General features: G+C 39.7%; 1 protein-coding gene across 2 annotated transcripts in view; it reads right to left on the minus strand.

The window, feature by feature from the left end:
• Positions 1–22,496, minus strand: part of pcdh1a (protocadherin 1a) — a 73,106-nt gene that overhangs the window by 21,582 nt on the left and 29,028 nt on the right. For both annotated transcript variants that reach the window (XM_084104844.1, XM_084104845.1), the window contains exon 4: positions 3,233–3,452. In XM_084104844.1, coding sequence (XP_083960970.1) covers positions 3,233–3,452 — 220 coding nt within the window. The remainder of the gene's footprint in view (positions 1–3,232; positions 3,453–22,496) is intronic.

The following is a 22,496-nucleotide window of genomic DNA, read 5'->3' on the forward strand; positions in this document are numbered from 1 at the left end:
TTATAAATCACTAGGCTCTCCTATGTGCTGCGTAACACTGTCAAGATGACACCGATCAATCATTAGTCGATTGACAGATGAGAGGTGTAGTGACAGGCTGAAACATTAGCGGCGCTCTTGGTACGTCAGTTTGCGGTCTTATGGATGGATTAGAGGTATCATATATTTGGGCTCTGTATTGATAGCTGCTAACAATGGTTGTTGTGTCAAATATCCCGTGAAGGGCATGTGAAATATTACATCTGCCATTTGCTCAGCCTGAGAGATGGACGATATTCGACACGTTGTCCAGGGCTGGAGAAACGATATGTTTAGAGTTGCAGTCGTTCACTGAATCGGTCACAGGCTGCAGGTGTTCACTGTATATCTAAAATAGGCAAGAGAACAATGCATTGTGTTCCAGGACTGTCATTGAGAATTGAGAATCTACAGAGGCGGTAACAAAGGTCAGAGCAAATCATAAAACACCATCGTTTCCTGCATGAAGGGGCCAACATCAGCAACATAAAAAAAGGAGACTTTTTATAACCAAAGGCCAAACTGCTTCGGGGATCCGCAGTGTCATTTCTGTTGTGGGCCACAGACGCACAGGAACGGTGTGTGTGTGTGAAGTTCACATATTGCTTTTCATCTAGCTTAAACGGAGTGACACACCGAGCACTCCACCCCCCTCACCCCAACCCCCCACCTGTCAATCAGCCCAACGGCAGCGAACAAAACCCTCCACCAGCCCTGCTTGTCACCCTGTCACTCAAATCCCACCGCAAAAATAAATAGGGGGCAGGAAGCAGCACCGTACGGTAGATGGCTCGAGGGGTGGGGGGAGCAGGAACAACAGCCTTTTTAAAATCATTTTCTCCTCCGTAATCTCCCTGAGGTGAGAATCACATTTTAATTAGGTCTACCTCTGGTTAACAGTTCCCCTCCCTGCCTGATCAGTGTACGTGGCCACCCGCCGGTGCTGTCAGACTCGCTCACTCGCAGATCAAACTGGATCAAATCAAAGATGCCAACAATCCTCAGTCCTTCTCACTCTCGTGACACTACCCCAAAACACAACGCAAGTTTATGCCACGTTAGTCTTTAAAGGAGTCTAAAAAACACAAAAACATAAACATTTTGTGATTTTCTTCCTCACCCTTATGCTTTTGTTGTTGTCCCACAGAATACACACAAAAAGCGTTGGTAGACTTCAACAGGACTAACAAAACCACTACAAAAGTTTCAAAGACCAAAGTCAATTTAAGTCAAACTTGTTATTTTACGCTTCATCTCCACTTGTGCTGTGAGTTTGGGTCACTTATAATTATTATTATGAAATACTTTTATTTTACAGTACGATAGTATTATTAATTATTAGTGAAAATTTATAAAAAGATTATATTAAATATCAATATGAAAAAATTAAATACCATTTTGGCCGATAATTTTCCCTGGCCGAAATGTCAGTGGATCCCTAATTATTATGGTAATAATAATAATAATAATAATAATAATAATACATATATATATATATATTTCTTTCATTTGTATATATATATATATATATATATATATATATATATATATTATTATTATTATTATTATTAAAATTAGTAATAATAATTATGTAAAAATAACAATATTAATATTTATCATTATTATTGTTGTTGAATAATCATATTCTATGGGTTCCATTAGAAAAGTGGCCTGAAAATTTTTAATTGTTTAAACAAAAACAACAATAAAACCATCTTGGTGATTTTTTTTCACTATATCCTCATTCTAAACTTGATTTTAACTCCACATTTTAAAGCTCACCTTTTGGTCACCTCTTTGTCACCTTTTGCATCTCTAATGAGTTTGCATCCCTGACTGATAATGCTTCATATTTGAGACCCATGGTGTAGATAAAGATTATCAGTGAATAATGACTTACATTTCTGTTCATCATACAAACCTATTGAATGGCTTCAGAAGACTGATATAAAAAAAGTCTTAGGTTACGTATGTAACCCGGTTCCCTGAGAGGGGAACGAGATGCCACTCGAAAGGGAATCTCATTTTTAAAAATACCAGAATACAGGTTTTGAACAACATGAGGGTGAGGGAATGATCAAATAATATTTTTTTATATTTTGTATCTTATTCTGATATTGTTTGGGGTGGAATATGCCTTTCAAAGGCCCTTTATTCACATATTCCCGGAGATATTGGCCAAGCACCATCATGCAAAATCATGCATAACACATCAGACATAGGTGAGACCCACAAGGCAATGTACAAACAGAAGGTCATGTGTTCATTTGCCGGTGGATTTTCTCTGCAGAACACAGAGCCAGTCACATGCGGTGCTGACATTTCACTTCCTAAACGGTTCCCCTAGAATCCGATGCATGTCTGTGGGTCTGGCAGACTCCCCCTACACATGGAGTAGGTTCCCATTGTGAAATCAACAGGACGTTGTGTTTCACAGAGCATGTTAAAACACTGATGTGAGAAGACTGAAGTACATTTCACAGCTAAAAATGTTAACACAAGCTCACAGAAGCATCCAGAGGAATATCAGCATGTTCATTCAGCACAACAGCCCAAATAGAGAAAAACTGAAGGAGATAGGTGCGAAAAAGTGGTATTATGGAAGCATTGCTGTTGTAATGAAGATTAAATTGAACAGGGACAAATTCGCGAGGGCAACATTTAAAATGGCAGCTGCTGAGAGGATGTTTCTGGTTATGAGAACGACAATATAAATGAATTACAGAAAGCATGTCTAATACGTCTCCTGCGGAATTTAGTAATGGCTGAGCGGTATTGACGTTAGACTATCCTGCTTAGTCCTTGCGTTTTCTTTTTTTGGTTTCGCTTTCCGTCTTATTGTTTTATGACCCCAGCAGCTGCTGCGAGAGCAGTTTGGCTTCAGCAAAGAAGCTGTTTACAATCAGCACACTGTTGTCTGGGCAGACGTCAAAGTGCAGATTTATTTGGAGACCAAAAGCTCCATTAGTCTGAGTTTTTAATTAGCACACTTGTGTGAGAGGGTCATTAAGAATGATTTGCTGTTGTGATTGAGGGCTTGCTGATAGGCAAGACACAGACCCTGCTGAGTCTGCTTCTGACCCCAAACGCATAGATCTAGATGCGGCCAAAACAAAGCAGCGTTGACGAAAAAAACAAAAAAAACACTCGGACTTTGCACTGAATCCAGTGCTACCCTGCTAAATGAGATGTAACAGAAGTCTAAAGCTCCTACCAGTTTCTGGGTGTTCCATCTCTCCGATGCTGCCATCAGGGGTGGTCCTTTCGTAGTGGTCCTCAGGAAGGGCGAGGGGGCCGATACGGGGTCCTGAAGAGCTCTTGCTGCTGGGGGTCTCGGACTCCTCCAAGCCACTGTCATAGTAACTTTGCTGAGAGGAGTCGTGCTGATCTTGCACGGGATTGGCTGTGGAGAACGTCACTCTGCGATGCGGGAGCTGCAATTGAGAGGAAAGAGGGGCCTTCAGTCACACAACAATCTAATTATAACTTTAGGCCCCAAAACTAGGCTAATTGACCACTAAATTTGTAATATCACACTTCAGCAGACGGGCATTTTCAATATGTAATTTCCAGAGGGGCGGCTAATGAGGAAACGTTTTGTTCAAATTGAGGGGAAATGGTAAAGAGGGAATCACTTATTATTAGTATCTCTTGGCAGAGGGGGAAAGCATTATAATTATCCTTTGATATCACTGCTTAGGTGACCACATTGTTTTTCACAAGGCCAATGAGGGCAATCACTCGTGCTGAAATACAGAAGCGCAGAGCTCATAAAACAGTGGAAATCACAGAATCCTGCAGAAAAGCCTCCATTCCCAATTCCGTGTGAGCTCAAAGCTCAACAACTGCAGGGAGGGATCGATAGTGCCAGGCTGCACACACGTACAAACACACACACTCAGACTGGCATACAGAACCATTTTAGAGTAGGAATTAGGGCCATTAAGAGAGCAATTTCAGTTCATATAAAAAGCCCATTAACACGGCCATTTAAAACATATAGAGAGGCCATTATTAAGGCTACGTACTTCACATCCCAAAGTTGTGAGGCTTTCTGTTCCCTCTTCTAATTCAGCATGTTTATTTATAAGCTCATTCATCAATTTGTATCCACATTATTTTCTTGACTTCTCCCGAAAACTAATGTCCAAATTGTTTAGAAGTGCATTGCACATACAAATATTGTTAATCTGTACATTTGCATAGCAAGTCATGCAAGGTATTGCTCATTTACATTCATGACAGGGTTGTGCAGTATATCCGCAGCACAATTCTAAAAATCCAACACCGAGAAGAAAACGACAGCATACTCTCCAAACAGTGTCACTGATGTTCACTTCAAGTATAGACAGCTTTGTTAATTATAATGGGAGCGATTTTGTTTGGATGTGTTGCATTGAGCTGCATGCATCAGGTGTAACTAATATATATATATATATATATATATATATATATATATATATATATATATATATATATATATATATATATATAAAATATGCACACACAAACACACATTAATGTTGTATGTAACATATTAATGTTGTAATATATATTATAATACATACATTTAGTGGTTGGATTTCCAGCAACATTAACTATATTGTGATACACTGTATACTGTTACCATGATATACAATTACTTGTACTGTGATACAAAATCTTGGTCATTATATACATCCCCTGATTTCATCATACATACACTTCCACTGAACATTTGTACTTTGTACTCTCTCACGCTCATGTGAGTTGTAGGCCTGTTCTTCGTGTGCTCCCTTGTGGCCTGGTATTTACGGCTAGTGAGGCACTGAAGTGCGTAGACGAAAATTCTCACTGCACAGTAATTACTTCGACTTCCTTAGCAAACTCAGACATGGACTCGCAGCATGAGTCCCTCTGTTGTCAAAGCTTTCATTCAACGATTGTGTGCGTGTGTGGAAGAGAGAAAGAGATACAAAGGAGAACCATGGGTCTTTTTGTCTTGGGGCAGAAACTTTTTAATGTATTTCCTTTTTTAATTTTCTTATTAATTTGTAGTCTTTGATGTGCAAGGGACTGCATGCACACCATTCTTTGGGTGGCACACGTTTTAGTCACTGTTTTATCTTTTGTAAAATGTGCTTATCGTGCTTTGTAGAAAATGCAAATGGAACTGCTTGATCACTGTAAAGGGATGTAGTGATTACAAGGCCACATGTAGTATGCAAATTGTAGTGTTTGATCTACAGTAAGGGACTTTGAAAAGAAAAATCCTCAAGTGTGGTTTTATTAGGGAAAGCACATTATAATGGTTATGATATTTTAATTGCTAATATCATTGCCATCCCAGGTACCATCCTGGAATAATGCCATTCTCGGTGACTGGAATTGTACTTCAGACACGTTGCTATTTAAACCTAAGAGAGGCATTTAGTTATTTAAATATGGATTCTTGCTTAAACTGCTCCTACAGGCATTGCTCACGAGTCAGCACTTTTATCCCCCCTTAGCGCTGGAAGCTGCAGCTCTGCAGTTCTGCAGATGGGATATAGTCTTAGCACCAAGTCCAGTCTCTCTCCCTCCAGGGGGAGCACTGCAGATCTGGGAGGGGGGTTGTTGTAGTAGGGGTCTCAGCAAAGCAGGACCAAGATAAAGGAACAGAGCATTGGCTCTCAATGCAATAAATTCCAGTCTAGCTGGCTTGAGTTTTGCACTGATGCCTGGAGTAAAGTGATCCCTGATTAGAATCGACCTGCATGGATTCTGATGACTGTGAATTGGATAAGTGGAGTTTGGTACTTTGGAGAGAGAGGGTCTCATAATAGAATGGATTGGGAGAAGAGCTGGAGAGAGAATCTTAAGATTGTAGAGGGACCTGGAGTGGGCAGAGTCTTGGATTGGAGAGTGAGTGCCTTGGACTGGGCAGAGAATATTGGACAGGACAGAGAGTCTTGGATTGAAGATGGTCCTGGATTGGAGAGAGGGACTTGGACCAGACAGAGAGTCTTGCTTTGGAGAGACAGCCTATAACTAGGCAGGGAGTCTTGGATTGGAAAGGGTTTTGAATTAGAGAGAGAAGTTTGGACCAGGCATACAGTCTTGCTTTGGAGAAAGAGGCAAGAATTAAGCAGGGAGCATAGGATTGGAGAGGGTCTTGGACTGGAGACTGTAACTGGAGAGGGTGAGTGCTAATCTGCTGTCTCCAGGACAGAAATTGAGAATTGTTAAAAGGGTTACCGGGACTGGCTGTTAAACTGGACTTGAAACCAAAAAAAGGTTGAATTACCTTTTGCAAAAATGACTCGACAAAATAGAAAAGAAAGACAACGAGGCCCTGAAGGAATTTGAATAAAAAAATAAACAGACCGTGGACATGGGGAAAATGGAATAATAAAAACATGCAAAACTGAATATAGACTGAATATAGAATATAATCCCCGCACAGATATGACATCAAAATGAAGTCCCATGAACAGAGACAGAGGGAAAAAATGCCGTTTGCGGGGCTTGGGTGTTGTGCCTCTGAGCGGATAATGGAGTGCCACCTGATTTCTGTCTTTTCATCATGCACAAGGTGTGGTTTGAGGTGAAATACTCCACAAATGTATAGCCGATACACAGGGTGGTTTAAGCTGCAGGCAGGGCGGCGAGGCTGAGCTTTTCCTACCAGTGATTCATTCAGCCTATTACTCCTGCATGCTGTCATACCAAATGGCGTGAACTATGAGATTTGTCATTAGAAGTGGCAGCTCGATCCCCTGTACTCTGCGTACGGCCAATGCAGGCTTTTACTGTGTCAGTGCTGTTGCAGCTTCAAACCCTGTACCAGTTTTAAACATTCTGCTTTAGGAGTGCGGCTTTCTAGGCAGGGAGGGAGATCTATCGAGGGAGAAGCTCTCATGTCTCTAATGCACAGAGGGGTTTGTATCTACCGAGCTTTGCTGGTGCAATTAGCCACTAGTGAATGCTAAACAAGTATGACAATAGCTTTCTCCTGCCTTCTCTCATTTCAATCACCTGCTCTTCTTCTTTTTCTTGGTTCATGTCTTGACTTTTTTCCTCTTTTTCGTGACTACCCCCTCCATTCTGTTTTATTCTCCAACACATTTGCAGAGTGCCCCCTCCCCAACTCCACATTTCTCCCTCCCTGTGTCTCTTTGATAAGTCTGGACTCTTTGAAGACCCTCGTGTCACACTTCTTGCCTCCAAGCTATTGCACCTAAAAAAAAAAAAAGGAAGAAACACAACTCTAAAAGATGGAAGAGGAAAGAGCCAAGGAGGTGAGAGTCGGATGGAAAATAAGAACGGATCCTTATGTGCCTAACACCCCCCCGCTCTCTGTGATTTTATGCTGGCTGCATCTCTTCCGAGGTGCACTCCTTCATTGTCATGTTTGTTTGCGCAGCTCATTTTTCCTCTGCTCTACATGCCTTCTGAAGCAGCGGCTCATTGATCCTCGCACACGCCTGCAGCCCTGCAGCCTGAACGCTCGCTCAGATCCTCTTTGACTAACGCATGGCGGCAAGAGTTCACCCACCGACTTTAACCAAGCGAGAGCACAGAGGTTCACACTACATCTCCTACTCAGTGTGGGTGCACAAGGGCAGGAAAGATCTCTAAATTAACCATAGGACAGCAGCTGAGAAAACAACCTTCAATAGCTACCACATAATATATCACAACAGACAGCACAACAGACCTTTCCAGACACGTCATTGAAAAGTCTATACAAATAGTTGGTTTTAATGCCTGAAAAATGGCAAAAAGAAAACTGCAAAAAGTCAAATAAAAAACAGCAGTACTGTACTTTACTTCAGTGATCTAGGGCAAAAGTTTTAAACCAGGAACCACTATTCTACCAAATAATAGAATTTCAGCAGATAAAATCACTCCTCATGTTTGGAGGTGAGACAGGAGATAACACAATATTATACAAAAACCTCTATAATCACTACGCTATGCAATGAGTGTGTGAAGTGAATGAGTATAAACTCTGAATGCAAAGAGCGCAAATCAAACAGCTTCTGTTGCCAAGCTTGGCAAGAGTAATATAATCTAAAATACTTAAAATACTAATCTTATACTATCTTATCTAATACTATTTCATACAGTATGTCTATTTAAACGATTTAAACCTTGTATGATATGATATGATACACGAATGAATGAAACAAGCATAGCATGATCACAAATCAAATCAAATTGCATTGCCATCTCTGCGCGTCTCTCAGAAACCAGCTCTTGGTCAAGAGTAATATCAAATAAGATACTGAATCATACACATTTCTACTTGTTACTTGATATGTCTATTTAAACATTTTAAACCTTGTACAATATGATAGGCTACATGATATTTATCGTCTCACTCTCTCTTGGAGATGACAAGCATTTATTGTATTCTTTATCATTTGTTCTAATTTGCATTTGTTTGCATAATAAAATAAATAAAAAATTCAACTTCCATGTTCTCTTTTTTCCCCCCCTTTTATTTAACATTTAGTATTATTGTTTTAATTAGAAGATATTTAAATATTAATTTAATTATTATGATCAGGAAACTGATTATGAGCCGGAAATCGAACTCATGTCGCCTGAAGCACAACCGAACAAATTTTTTATTTCTACATACAAATTGGGGTCTTAACCACAATTCAGGAAAAGGGAGTTAGTTTGAAAATCTTGAAAATCCTGCTTATCATTTAATCACCCTCATGTCATTCCAAATCTGTATGTATTCTGCAGAACACAAAAGAAGATATTTTGAAGAACTTTCGGGTGAATGTGCTTAAATAGTATATTAATTAACTTAATAATATTTATTTCTAGCCTTATTCACAAAACTCAGCTCTATTTGAACTGTGCTATTACCACCCACAGAAAGGCAGGTTGGAAACATAATGTTATGACAAAGAGACGTTTGTGCACATTTTCTATTGATCATGGCAGCAGTTGTTAATCAAATGATGATCACATTATAAAGAGAATGACGCCTTTATGATTTACATAATTCTTAAGTGAATTGACCACTAAAACAAGACAGCACGGGCAATTAAATGACAGACACAATATATTCTTAGTGAATTTTCCTGGTGTTAATTTTTTTCTTTTGCATAAATGCTAATGACAACATGATGATTAAAATACTTTAATATACAAATACTGTTGAAAAAAACAGGACAAGAAAAACATTGCAAGATATTATTGGACTTATTGAACATATTTATGTCTAAAGGCAAAAACTGACAGCTAAAAAAAGCTATAAAAATCGTATACATTATATAATGTAGCAAGGTCTTAATTAAATTGTTCTTAAATGAATTAATCTACCTTTTTTATAGTGTGTCCCTGGGATGAAAGAGTCTGTGTGAGGGATTTGCAATGTTTTAAAAGCAATGGTCTAGACCAACTTTGGAATGGCTAGAATGAGATCACAATGGCTGTCATTGTTGACCTTGCTGTGAACCCATAACCTTTCAAACTCTTCGGCCTCCTGTCTATCAGTGAGACGAGATATGAAACAAACACTCCAATCTTCACTCCTTATAACACTCTCCCATCTCACCTTTACTTTCTTCACACCATCTACATTTTAACCTTTCTCTACTCCCAGTTCCTTCACACCCTCTATATTTTACCTTTCTCTCCTCCCTTTTCTCACCTGGCATCTGTCACTCCCTCTCTGCCTCCCTCACAATCTCTCCATCTCTCCCCCAGCCCACCTCTCTGGAACTGTAGGCCGCCATTTGGGATTTGGAGGAAATTGAATTGAATTATGAAGGAATTTCTCTGCAGTTCGATTGGCATCATTTCCCCCCTCACAATAGAACATCATTCTCATATCTCTTCGTGTGAGAGAATGAAAATAGGCCCGGGCACCATTCTCTCTCTCATCCTATTAAATTGAATTTTTCATATCAGAGGGCACCCGAGACATCTGCCGATTCTTTTAATGCTGGGGAGAAAAACCCATTTCATAACATATGAGAGGTACCTGCGATTTTCAATGTGAAAAATCAGACTTCCTGCGAGAAGAGTGCGGATCCTTCACAGGATAACATAAAATAATAACACCGGTCTCTTTTACAACATTAGAAGTGGAGCTCTGTCAGTGGTGCGTAAGTGTCAAGTTTTCTGAATATTACCATTTAATCCGGGTGGATCAGGCAGCTGTATTTCTGCAATAAGTCTTTATCCAGAGGGATCCACTGGTCGGCCTTACTGCAAGTGTTTGCATTCAGAGGTAGGCAAACACTTGGGCTTGGTTTCCTAAATTGCATTTCATTTGGGCTGTGTTCTGAAAGTCCTTGTTTTGAAAATATTGAGTGACAGTGGGAGAGGCAGTCGGAATATTAAACCACGATGTGGAGGTGGAATGGAAAGGAGAGAGGCACAAAAAAGAGGGGGAAAAGCACTCGAGAAATTAATCCTCAGTATCCACTCCCAAGTGGACACCTTTTTCCTTCTTAAACCTCCATTTCAGAGTTAATATCTCAGTCCCTAAAGCTCCTGGCTGGAAGGCATGCATGGAGCTCAGCCTTAAATTGCTTTAAGGACCTGATATATAATGGGATTGTGGGGAGAGATGACAAAGCTCTCAAGCTTGCGATAGACTTTAGGAGTTCCCTCTGGAATTGTTTTTGCATCACTATTAATAGGCTATGATGGAATAGCTCGGAAGGTAGTTCACAGTTAAAAATTATGCTACTAAAGACAATTGCTGTATTACAGTGGTTCTCAAAGTGTGGGATGAGTATTGTAGAAATGCTGTAAAGGTGGTGTGGGAGACTGCCCTAGTTCTCAAATCTTGTACATTTTTACACATTTAAATCTGACGCATTGACAATAAACATGAGAACCAATGAAAAGTGGGCACGGTTTCTCCTCCTCCTATGGTGTTGCAATGCTTATGTAAACAAAGACGTTCTAGCATGGATCATTAACACTATAAAGACTGCTGTATCGTATTTGATACTTAAATTTGTTGTACACAATCTATTCCATGCCTTCTGTCATCAGATTGATAGTTATACTAGTTTAGCAAGTAAAATGGCCCTCAGTATCATTCTAAAAATGTTCACCTTTAGGCCGTGTACACGTTTCTTTTTTATGTGAAACCTTTAATATTTTTTTATAAAATAAGCATTAGAGTGTTAGTAATATTTTTAGTAATATTGGATTGAAGCAACTAAAATTTACTTGATTAAAGTCATGTGAAAATGTGAGTATCAAATATGATCAGGCATTTTGAGGAATGTTTATTTACACATCTCTAAATCATCATTGTATTGCATTGCATTATAGTTCTTGCCCCCATAATAAAAACTACAGAGTTTTGATCATAAAACTAAGAACTTAAATATCATCTTACTAGGACATATTATTGGGAGATTTGTGAAAACTGATATTTATATGCATTAAATGATTTACATTACAAGCTATCATAATTTCCTATTTTGGCCACATACATATCAGCAATTGCACCAAATTGCATATGTGTATGCTTCTGAATAAAACTGAGGTGTTTTTCCCTCTCGAGAATCATACTACTGTATATGAGATGTATCAAATATGATTTTTTGGAGGGCAAGATTGGCAGTAAACAATGACTTAAATTCTGGTCTGTTCCTCACACAAATCAATACCAAAAATGAGCACCACTGCTGTAGATCTATACATTTTCCGTACATTCTAATTTAAAAGAAATGACTAACCACACTCTGAATTTCCTCAACATATAAAATAAGAGAGACTATCTTAAAGAATAATGTTTAATTAGAAGCCAGAGAGCTCTTTCATCTCTTGCTCAGAGCTCTATGCTATGGCAATGGAACTAGGACAAAATTCCTTTATTGATCCATTTGAGCAAACCCGTGGTTTGGCAGCTGCCTAACTGTGTTCAACCATATGTAAAAATGACTCTTAGAAAAATTCTTTATCAGCAGCGAGGCCGGCTCGCTCATGTGATTTCTCCCTTCGCTTCCGAAATCAGAAGGATGTCTTGTACGGAGTTCTGTTTGCAAATATCAAAGGAATTGATGGAGTCGATGATTCTGCTCACATCTCATCCTTCGCCCACTTTAGCCAGTGGGTGAAACACACGGCGGAGAGCTGATGAATTCAAAGCTCTGTCCTCTTAATGAATTAAAAGCTGATTACAGATGGGTGAGTATAGCTCTGGCTACAGCTGGGCCTGCAAGTGAGCTGAGGGAAGGAGAGAGAGAGCGAGAGAGGTAAGTCTCTAAAGAAGAAAACAGTGCGGGATAAAAAAAAAACCCACTGCCGTAAGCCAGAAACAAACTATCTTGTGAAGCCTGGTAATCAGAAAGCATTGATCCGACATTTCCAATTAAGTGAGGACGCATGTAGAGTTGAGGAGTTTGTGATTACGCATTCATGCGTGTGCGTGCAAGGCAAAGTGTTTGTCTGTGCTTAGTGTGGTGTGATAATGGCTTGAAAGTCAAGACATTCTCTCGCTCCCCTCTCTCGCTCTGTTTCTGTGCATTATCTGAATTCAAACTAAAACAAGCGAACCAAAGTTTTACACTGTACCATGTAATAAATGAATGTGGCAGCAGTTAATGCATACAAGAGCACCCATGCAGGGGATGTGCAACAACAGATTTCCTCAAAAATGTACTCTGAGTTCAAACGGCTATCAAATTCTACATATCAAACATATTTAGTAGACTTAAGGCATGTTTGTTTGTAGATGTAATGCTGCATAAAAGCCTGACTTAATTATGCCTGCTCTGACTCACTTCAGCCTCTAATATCAAAGTATATGGTTATCAGTGTTGGGGAAAGTTACTTGTTACAAAAATATGTTACAAAATTGCATCACTCCATAAAAAATAACTTTTTATGAGCTATGTTACTTCTGCATTACTTTTTCTCACCTGGGGCTGGACTTGCTTGTTTGTTTTTTAAGAACAAAAAAAAAGAGTTATATTTTTGGCCCTTTGGTGTAAAGGCCCTTTTACACCAAATAAATATCCTCAGGCTGAAATAAATGCAAATTCATGTCTGTACATTAGAGGGCGCAACTCAAACAAACCTTTCAGCTGTGCAAAAGAATAATACACAGAAGAAGAAAGTTTGCATTTCATTGTTTTTATTCATTTTGAGTAACACTGAATGTTTTGGTGCAAGTGAGATGAGTAAATGCTGACATTTAGTCTAGAACTACAATAACCATCATGTTTACACAGCGCACACAATGTCTCTGCACCTTACTTCCAATCTGTCAGTCAATAAATGGGAAAACAAAGTACCTTATGTTACTTGAATTATCAGTAGGCTAATTATTCAGTAGTTGTGTATGACGCATTTTGGAAGTAAAATAAAACATTTTCTTACTTGCAGAGCAATACATATTAAGTATCTGCATAGTCTTCTTTATTGACTCGTGCTGGCTACTTGACAAGTCATAATTCATAAATGATGTCAGACTGAATCTCCTGTGTATGTGCGTTAACTCAAAAGATTGGCTAATTTGAAAATTCAACCTTTTCCACTAGAATTTAAACATAATTTAACTCCAAATAAACAAATTCCACAGATTTACTCCCAGCTCAAAAAGTGTGAGAAAGTTTGGCAGGTGTTGGCCTACACAAGTATTTTATCAGCTTTATTTTATCATCAAGAGGGCCAAACTTAGCAGGTTTCACAACATTTCAACACTTAGTTTGCTAATTAATATTAATATGCTTGAGGGTCCTGTCACCTGCTCCCTCAACAGTGGATAAAACAGGGATTGAAAAGTACCAACCTTCTGGGGACTAGAGTTTTCTTTTGCAGAGGAACTCATCTCCAATTTTTTTGTTTGTTTTGGATTTGGTTCAAAGATAGCCCGTCGTTTCTCATGGAAATTAAGTGAGTCAGCTAGTTGGGGATTAGAATAGCAGATGGGAGAGAAAGGAGGCTTCTCCAAGCTGCAAACTTAAATCTACATTCGTTTTATTGGAGATGTTTTCAGCCAATCAGTATGTTGGGATTTGAGGCAATGGCTTTACTAGGCTTTATAGGGGGTTTTGTAGGTCAGTGGACTAATCGGGAGCCAGAGGTGATATTCTGCAGCGTACAATGACCTCCATTACACTACTGCAGGACATTAAAAGAAATAGTGAGAGAGAGACAGAGATACCCATTAGTCCCATGTTAAAGCAACTCATTTCAGTACATTTCTGACCACAAACTCCGAGGCAGATTGGAAGCAGAGCCTGGCCTTAGTCTGTATGTAACACGGCACTTCCGTGGCCATAAAGCTCCAGGGACCTTATCAGTGCAGTGATCGTGTCAAATACACAGAGCGCTTTCAACTCTTCTAAAACATCCACAGACTCACACTCCAACTGTAACTGGGATAGACATTCACAATTGGCTTGGAAAAAAGAAACAGAACAAAATCATAAAAAGGACCTGACACATGGTCTCGATCCCTGCGGACACGCCACATTTTCCAGTCTGAAAACCTGGGCAACAGTGTGTGTTATAACCACTTCCAGCTAATACGGATCAACAATTACAAAAGCTACAAGCTACAAAAATGCACAGAAAAGCACCATAAAGCTTTATAGTGTTATTTGCTTAAAATCTCGCCTTCTATGATATATTTGGTTTAAATATATTCAGATATGACCAAGATGCTATTTTGCATGCTACTATAAATTTAAAGTCATTTAAATCAAACTTGAGATATTTTCAAAAAGTAGTTGACAACAACTACTTAATCTTTTTGAATGTATTATAACTAATATACTAGAGCATTTTCTTGGCAGACAAACATGTAAACTAAGTTTACTGCTTAAAACAAACTATTGCTTAAGGGAGAACAAAGTGTTTCTCTAAAAAGTTACTTTTTTCCCATTAAAAAAACAAAAACAACTTAAAACGTTACTAAAAAATGTATGTAAATTAGAAGTTTTAGTTAATTACTCCTCAACAATGGTGCCAGGTTTAACATCAATGACATCACACATTGTGTCTTGACGCATCTATATTGAATGTACACAAATACAAACAAGATTTAAAAGCAACAGCATCAAGGGCATTCTGCTATATACTTTGTTCTATGGAAGAAGAGAAAAATCACATGGTATTGGCAGCAGTAAATCATGACACAGTTTACATCTTTGAACTATATTTATAAATCTATCAAAACCAGCCCAATCTATAACAGGTAATGTGAACCACAAGATACATACTTTTTGGTCTCTTGTAGGAAGCATGAGAAAGATTTTTTTTCACCTAATACTGTTATTATTATCATAGCTGAGTCTGTTTTGAGTATGTGGGTCACATGATTTGGTTCAAATTTTCTGCGCTCCTTTTGTCAGCCTGACCTAAAACCCACACATTCGTCCGTGGTGCTGTACATTCTGACTTTGTGGAAAGTAGTTGTATATTAATCTTACTTTGCTTCAGTAAAACAAGCAATGTGAACAATGTGAACATTGTCTTAAGATGCTTAAAAAGAATAGGTCATGCAATTCATGCTGTTATTTAGCACATTTTGAAACATCTGTATCCCCCGAGATACGTTTCCAGATTATAGGGTAAGAAAAAAGGTTCATCCACAATACTGACAATGTGTATTTAGAGTGTCCAACCCTGTTCCTGGAGGGCTACCATCCTGCAGAGTTTAGCTCCAACCCCAATCAAACACACACAAACCTGCTAAAAGTCTTCAGATGTACTTGTAAATTACATGCATGTATGTTTGATAAGGATTGGAGGTAAATTCTGCAAGACAGCGGCCATAAAGCCAGGATTGACCAGCCCTAAGGTTAAAGATGAGACAGTTCAGCAGTGCAAAAACACAAGAAATTGAAATGCCTCAATTTTAGTACACTTAGACAATGCAGCATATTTTTCATATTACATATTTTTGCATCACATAAAACACAAAAATATTGGTGACCATGGCAACTTATCCTGGGACATACAACTCATAAAATTCAAAACATATAAAATATATCAAAACATTTCTTTGAATTTTTACCTGAGTCTAGATGATATAAAAAATTACATGAAATGAATTTTTGCTGATCATTTCCACTCTTACTTGTATAAGGGTTAAATTATAAGAAAAAAATTATACATTACATAATGTATATATTTTAAAAAACATACCACTCTGAAACGTCCTGTGAAATACATGCTTGCAAAGTCTGTGCATGAAATATGTTCAGCATGATCATCTTGTTCAGAACCTTGTCAGGGTTTGAATCAGGGTCGAATTGGTTTGAAATTAACATTAATATTTACGCTAGAGAAGAACTCACTGTTATGGAGGGGAGGGAGATTTCCCAAACACTATGCTAAGCTGTGCCAATCACAACACACTAGGCCAGCTAACCAATCACAGCACATTTCCTATTTCGGAAGGAGGGGCTTCATCGAAAATGACATGTTCAACCAGACTGGGGAGAGAGGTGCTGTAATAATGTAAAATATGTGAACAATAATGTGTTTTTTGAACAATCAAGCATGAAAACATATTCTAGTACACCCCAAAAACAAACTCATGACTTCGTAAAAGGGAATAATAGAAACCCTTTAACAAAGCTATAGAGACATATAGTATGTATATGGTATACATAATCTCTTATGATTAAATATGTTCATGAAATTTCCATCACTATTTTTAAAATCCCTAATATGCAGGTTTTTCCAGGTAAAATAATTTACATTTTTAATTTACAATCTTATTTACAATAATATTTTCTTACATGTACTGAGGCTGCGTCTACATTTAATCCTACATTAATTTACATTTGAATACAGCATTTTCATTTCAAAATGTTCTCCGTCCACACTAGCATTTTCCAAAAGTTTATCTTCCACACTGAAACTTCGGAAAACGCTAAATTCACCTTACTGCGCATGCGTAGAGTTGTCGCAATTTTTCTGGGAGTAACATTTTATTTAGCAAAACATCTCACCATTCACTGATGTGTCTATATAGAACGTCTCGGTTACGTATGTAACCCTCGTTCCCTGAAGGAGGGAACGGAGACGAATGGGGGTTTCGCTAGAGAGCCCTATCACCTTTGAGTTATTAGAAACTGAGCCAATGGTATAAAAATACCATGGGTCTGCGGAATTTGCATCGCAGACTCCGCCGCGCGGGTATAAAAGGCGAGTGCAATCTCCCATTATGTTTCTGCTTCGCAGGGTCCGCAAGGTCATGGTGCGCAGGGATCGCAGCCACATAAACCTTCAGGGTGGAAGAAGACAGTCTTTGTTCCAACCTTTCTTGGAGGAAGGAGAGCACAGACCTGATCGGCATTTTCTGGGATCTTCTCTGCGAGAGGAATACCAGGTGACGAAGAGGTTCCACTTCAGAGCATAGGCGTGTCCCGTGGACAAGGCTCTAGCTGAAGTGATGGTAGCCACCACCTGAGGTGGTAGGGTACTCAAACGTGCCAAAGGGTGCCCCGTTTCTGAGTAAGGAGGTCCTTCCTCAGAGGAATTGGCCAGGGAGGGGCTGTGCGAGGATCACCAGTTTGGAGAACCAAGTACAGGTGGGCCAATGAGGCGCAACCAAAAGGACCTGCTCCTCGTCCTCCCTGATCTTGCACAGGACCTGTGCAAGAAGGCTCACTGGGGGAAACACATACTTGCGGAGGCCACCCTGATGGTTGATGTACGCTACTGTCGCCATGCCCTCCAGCAACGTCGGAAAACGGTGCAGAGCTAGACGTACGGCCAGCAACTCGAGACAATATGCCAAAAAACTTGTGTTCGCTAACCTGGCCTCGAGAGTGTGCTAGAATCAGCCAGTCGTTGAGATAGTTCAGGATGCGAACCCCGTGTTGCCTGAGTGGCACAAGAGCTGCCTCGATGACCTTCGTGAAGATGCGAGGAGACAGGGCCAACCCGAATGGAAGTACCATGTACTGATATGCCTGCCCCTCGAAAGCAAACTGTAGAAACGGTCTGTGGAGAGGAAGGATGGAGACATGAAAGTACGTGTCCTTCAGGTCGATCGCTGCAAACCAATCCAACGGACGAACGCATTCGATCAACATCTTGAATAGAAGCCTGTGAAGGGTTCGGTTCAAGACACGCGGGTTCAGGATTGGTCGTAACCCACTGCTCTTCTTGGGTACAATGAAGTAGGGGCTGTAGAAGCCGGACTTCATCTCAGCTGGAGGGACGGTCTCGATTGCACACTTCGCCAGTAGGGTGGCAACCTCCGCACGCATGACAGGGGCATTGCCACCCACCATGGTTTAGCGGACTCTCCAGCAGGGAGGAGACCGTGCAAACTGAATTGCATAGCCGATTGGGAAGCTCTAGCCAGACTTTCAATGGGCTTTGGCCACGAGAGTGGACTCGATCATTGCTCTGATGAAGGTGAAGGAGAAGTACATCAACACTTCGGCTCCGAAGCAGAAACATAATGCGAGATTGCACTCGCGGCTCCTTTTATACCCACGCGGTGGGTCGGAGTTTGCGATGCAAATTCCGCAGACCCATGGTATTTTCATACCATTGGCTCGTTTTCTAATGACTCGAAGGTTATAGGGCTCTCTAGCGAAACCCCCATTCGTCAGTCTCTGACGTAACTCGTGGTGACTGACTGAAAGGGAACTATAGAACTATAAAACATAGAACATCTATAGAACATAACAGGCACAATAGCGAGTTATCCATCAGTTCAATAAGCATTACTTGACTAAACATGCATCAGTGCTAGTTTCCAGGAGACACTGTTAGCACCAGTTTTTTTTCTTCTTTTTTTTTCGTAACACACTGTACTGTAACTGTGTGTGCTGGTTCATAAAGAACACTCTCTTTGATCACACATTCACATTGTCCGTTAATGCATTATAATACATTAACTTACTGCAGTAGCCATTGCTCCTTTGAACTCTAAGCATCAACTAAAGCTATAGGCAGCTCTGGGAACATAATGAGTGGCCGTTATAACTCAAACCTTTTCAATAATTGAAATTCAGTCTGACTTGTGATGAAGGCGCACACATACTGTTGAAGTGCATAACAACAAAACAGGCTTTGATTAAAGATACATCTATGCCAACTTGGAAATAAATCACAGTCTTTATGCTGGCAACAATCCAGTATGTTCATTCTCACCCTACGCACATAAACATTTGCATACACTAAAGTTGGATCGATACCAACATTTTGGCTTCATTACTATACCATCCTCTGTTTCTTTAGTACTGATACTAAATCAATACTTTATGCAACAAATAAACAGCCTCGGGCAACTGATGAAATTAAACTAGGGCTCTGAGCAAATTCAGTCAAATGTTAATAATAATTTAAGATTAATCTCAGAATTTTTGTAGATAACATTACTGTCTTCAGTTACTTTTTAAAGAAAACAAAATGTCCACGCAATTCATTTGGATGACAAACATAGCGGAATAATTCTCTTGCATTAAACCGTAAAGGAAATGCCAACACTCAATGCAAATCTGTTCTAATTAGCTAATATAATAATATAACAACTTTTACCACACATATCTAAAGTAAGTGTGTTTTTTTTTACTGCTGCTGCTGTATGATGCTGCCTTCTTAATGTTTTACAAAAATATATTTTTGTACTTGAGAGTCAATGATAATTAAATTCCACCATACAATGAGTGCAAATGACTTCACTTTTCTAAACATCCCATCTGGATTTGATTCATGGATAAATTACAGAATGAAACAGTGATAATGTCAAATCCGCTAGTGCAAAAAAACACATTTAATGAATCTCGTGGGTAATCACATTAACATACGCTTCAACGTCACACTTCCTGCACTGCTGAACTGTGCTGAATAGCGGCACATTGTCATCCGCCTCAGGTTCCGAAATTTGCAAAAGCGATAATAATCACAGTGAAATTGTGGTACTGCGGTACTTTTTAGTAATGATATGCCATGGAACTCTATGCATACACGCACACATACATTCTCGTAGCAAAGCCGTCACATTTGAGTGACTTCTGTTCATATTTCTGTTAAAGTGTTTACTCATTGGTCGAAATGAGAGATTGATTGAATCTTGAAACCACCTACCAAAGAGACACTCAATCAGGCTGAAACATTATTAAAACATCAAACGACTTCAACACTCCTCCCCTTTTATTCAACTTCACACAAAGGCAAAACACAATTCATTTTCTCTGCATCTCTCCCACACATATGCTGACGTACACCCACTGCCCCCATCTTCATAGTTAATACATCAAACAGCATTAGCTCACAGTACTGGAAGGCCTCAGACAGACATGTTTCTGACAGACCATGATATCTCTCCCTTTCATACACACAAACACACACATATACACAATGTGCTGCCAGTGTGTAGATTGTATCTGTGTTACTAGGCTTGTGTAATATCAAGTTGAAAGTGATGTGCTGTCTTACCTGCCAGTATAAACTGCTGTAGGAAGAGCCAATGAAAAACAAACTGACAAGCATCAAGATCTTTAGTTCAAATTTTTGAAAGCTCATATGAATCTATAAGGCTTCATTATCATCACTTATTATCACTGTCCATCAGGGACGGAGAGAAATGCGTCAGTGTTCACAAAAGGCCTCATTATCAGGCTTTACATATATGGCTAACACATCCATATTCATGAGTGTATCTTTTTTATCCGTTTGTAATGAAGGTTTGGATTAGAATGCTCCTGAACAAGCTTTATTGGCTCTTAAACCCATAAAGGCCTTTGGCGTCTAATGAAATGACCAGGTGGTCCATTAGATTTCCCCTAAAAAAAGACATTAATTAGTTCATGAGCTGAATAAAACTCCATGTAATTAACACTGATGGACGGAGCTCTCGTCCATTTTCCCTTTTCATGGAAAATAGCGCATGGTGTCCGTCCTCTTTTATTTCATCAGCGCCGTAATTATGCTATTGATATTCATTATTAGTTTTCAAACAAGCCTTTGTAAATGCTGCAGGGTTGTTAAATCTAAGTAGCCAAAAATAAACAAGCCCCATTGTGGACCCGCTTTCACGCTCCACCCAAGTCTGGCCTCGGTTTCTTATTTTTCAGTGTCGATTTGCTATATTCAACTTCACATGCAAGAATAAAGGAGATATTTTCTGTGTTCCACCTCAACTTTACCTCTCAGTAGGCATTAGAAAGGAATACCAGTGCTCTATGAAGTCCTAAATGCGCCCTGACAATCTGAGACCCACTTGTTATGCCAACTTGGTATTAGCACTGACACGGTACTATTTGGAAGCTGAAGTGGTGTTATCTTCAATTACCTGATCATTCTCTGAGTGAGCAGGTAATCCATGGAAAAGAGCGTTTGGTTTTAAGGATAGAGAATGTGTCGACAACGTCTCTATTTTTTCACTCTGTTTTCCCCATCGTCCTCAGTGGACACGTTTCATTAGCCTAAACCAGCTGCGGTAGGAAACTCATTGCAATGACGCTTAGTAGATGGATTTCTCGTGTTTGAGAGCCATCCAGAGAGATATCCAGAGAGACTTCCTTCGGCCTTGAACATGGGTGAGTGGGAGTGATTTGAAGTGTAAATGCATAAATGCGCCCGTCGCTTCTGAAAAGCGGGGACCAAACAATCACATCACATGACTGCACTTTGGTGTCTCTGAAGCATCTGAAAAAGAAATGAGTGTGGGCCATTATCTTTAACCCTCCAACAGTGCAGACACAACATCTTCTCGAATATAACCCGTCGAAGTCCTTCCCCCAAGACTGTGTTCAATAACGCAGCTCCTAACATCAGATTAATGAGGCCTGCCTGGCATGTGCACCAAACTCTCTCTTAATAACAGCACATTTTTTTGTGCTCTGCAGAACAACGCAGACCAATTTAGCAGAACTGAAGCTGCCTGAATTCTCCATAAATCTCCTCCGTCATTTGGGCTGTCACCGCGGAATCTTTATGGGGATGCCGAGATAGCCCGGCGAATCTCCCTGGACCTATTTGCGATCTACTCGACTGACTAAAGGTGTTTCAAGGAGCGTGTGCATGTCTGACTAGGCAGCGTGTTCGCCTGCCTGTCTCTCCTCATTGCTACCCACGAGAAAATGTGAGGCTTGATTTAATTTCCACTTTGTTTTCGGTGATCTGTGTCATTCCAGTTAAAGATGTCGCATGTCTGTGGACCCATCTCACCTCCGGCAGCTCGGTGACATTTTCAGAGCTGCTTTCATCAGTGTCTATCTGACAGGCTTTCTTTTCTCAATGCTCTCCACAAACATATAAGGAAAATGTATGAAAAGACACAGCCCCTTGCGCTTTACCAGAGTTCCTATCAAAGAACCCCACATTAACTTGTCAAGCTGAAAATAAATAATATATTGAATTTAAATAAAAAGGGCAAAGACGCCAGTGTTGGCAGCTAGTGTGGCAGTGCTTTGATCCACTTCATCAAATATAGAGCGTTTCGTTCCTCCTCTTCCACTCTCCCTTGCATTCTGTCTATCTATATTGAGCCTGCGCTCTCTGCATTGTTTAAATGACAATCCTGTAGAAAAAAAAAGGTTTCG

Source organism: Abramis brama (genome assembly GCF_963993115.1).
Source record: "Abramis brama genome assembly, chromosome: 25".
Taxonomy (NCBI): domain Eukaryota; kingdom Metazoa; phylum Chordata; class Actinopteri; order Cypriniformes; family Leuciscidae; genus Abramis; species Abramis brama.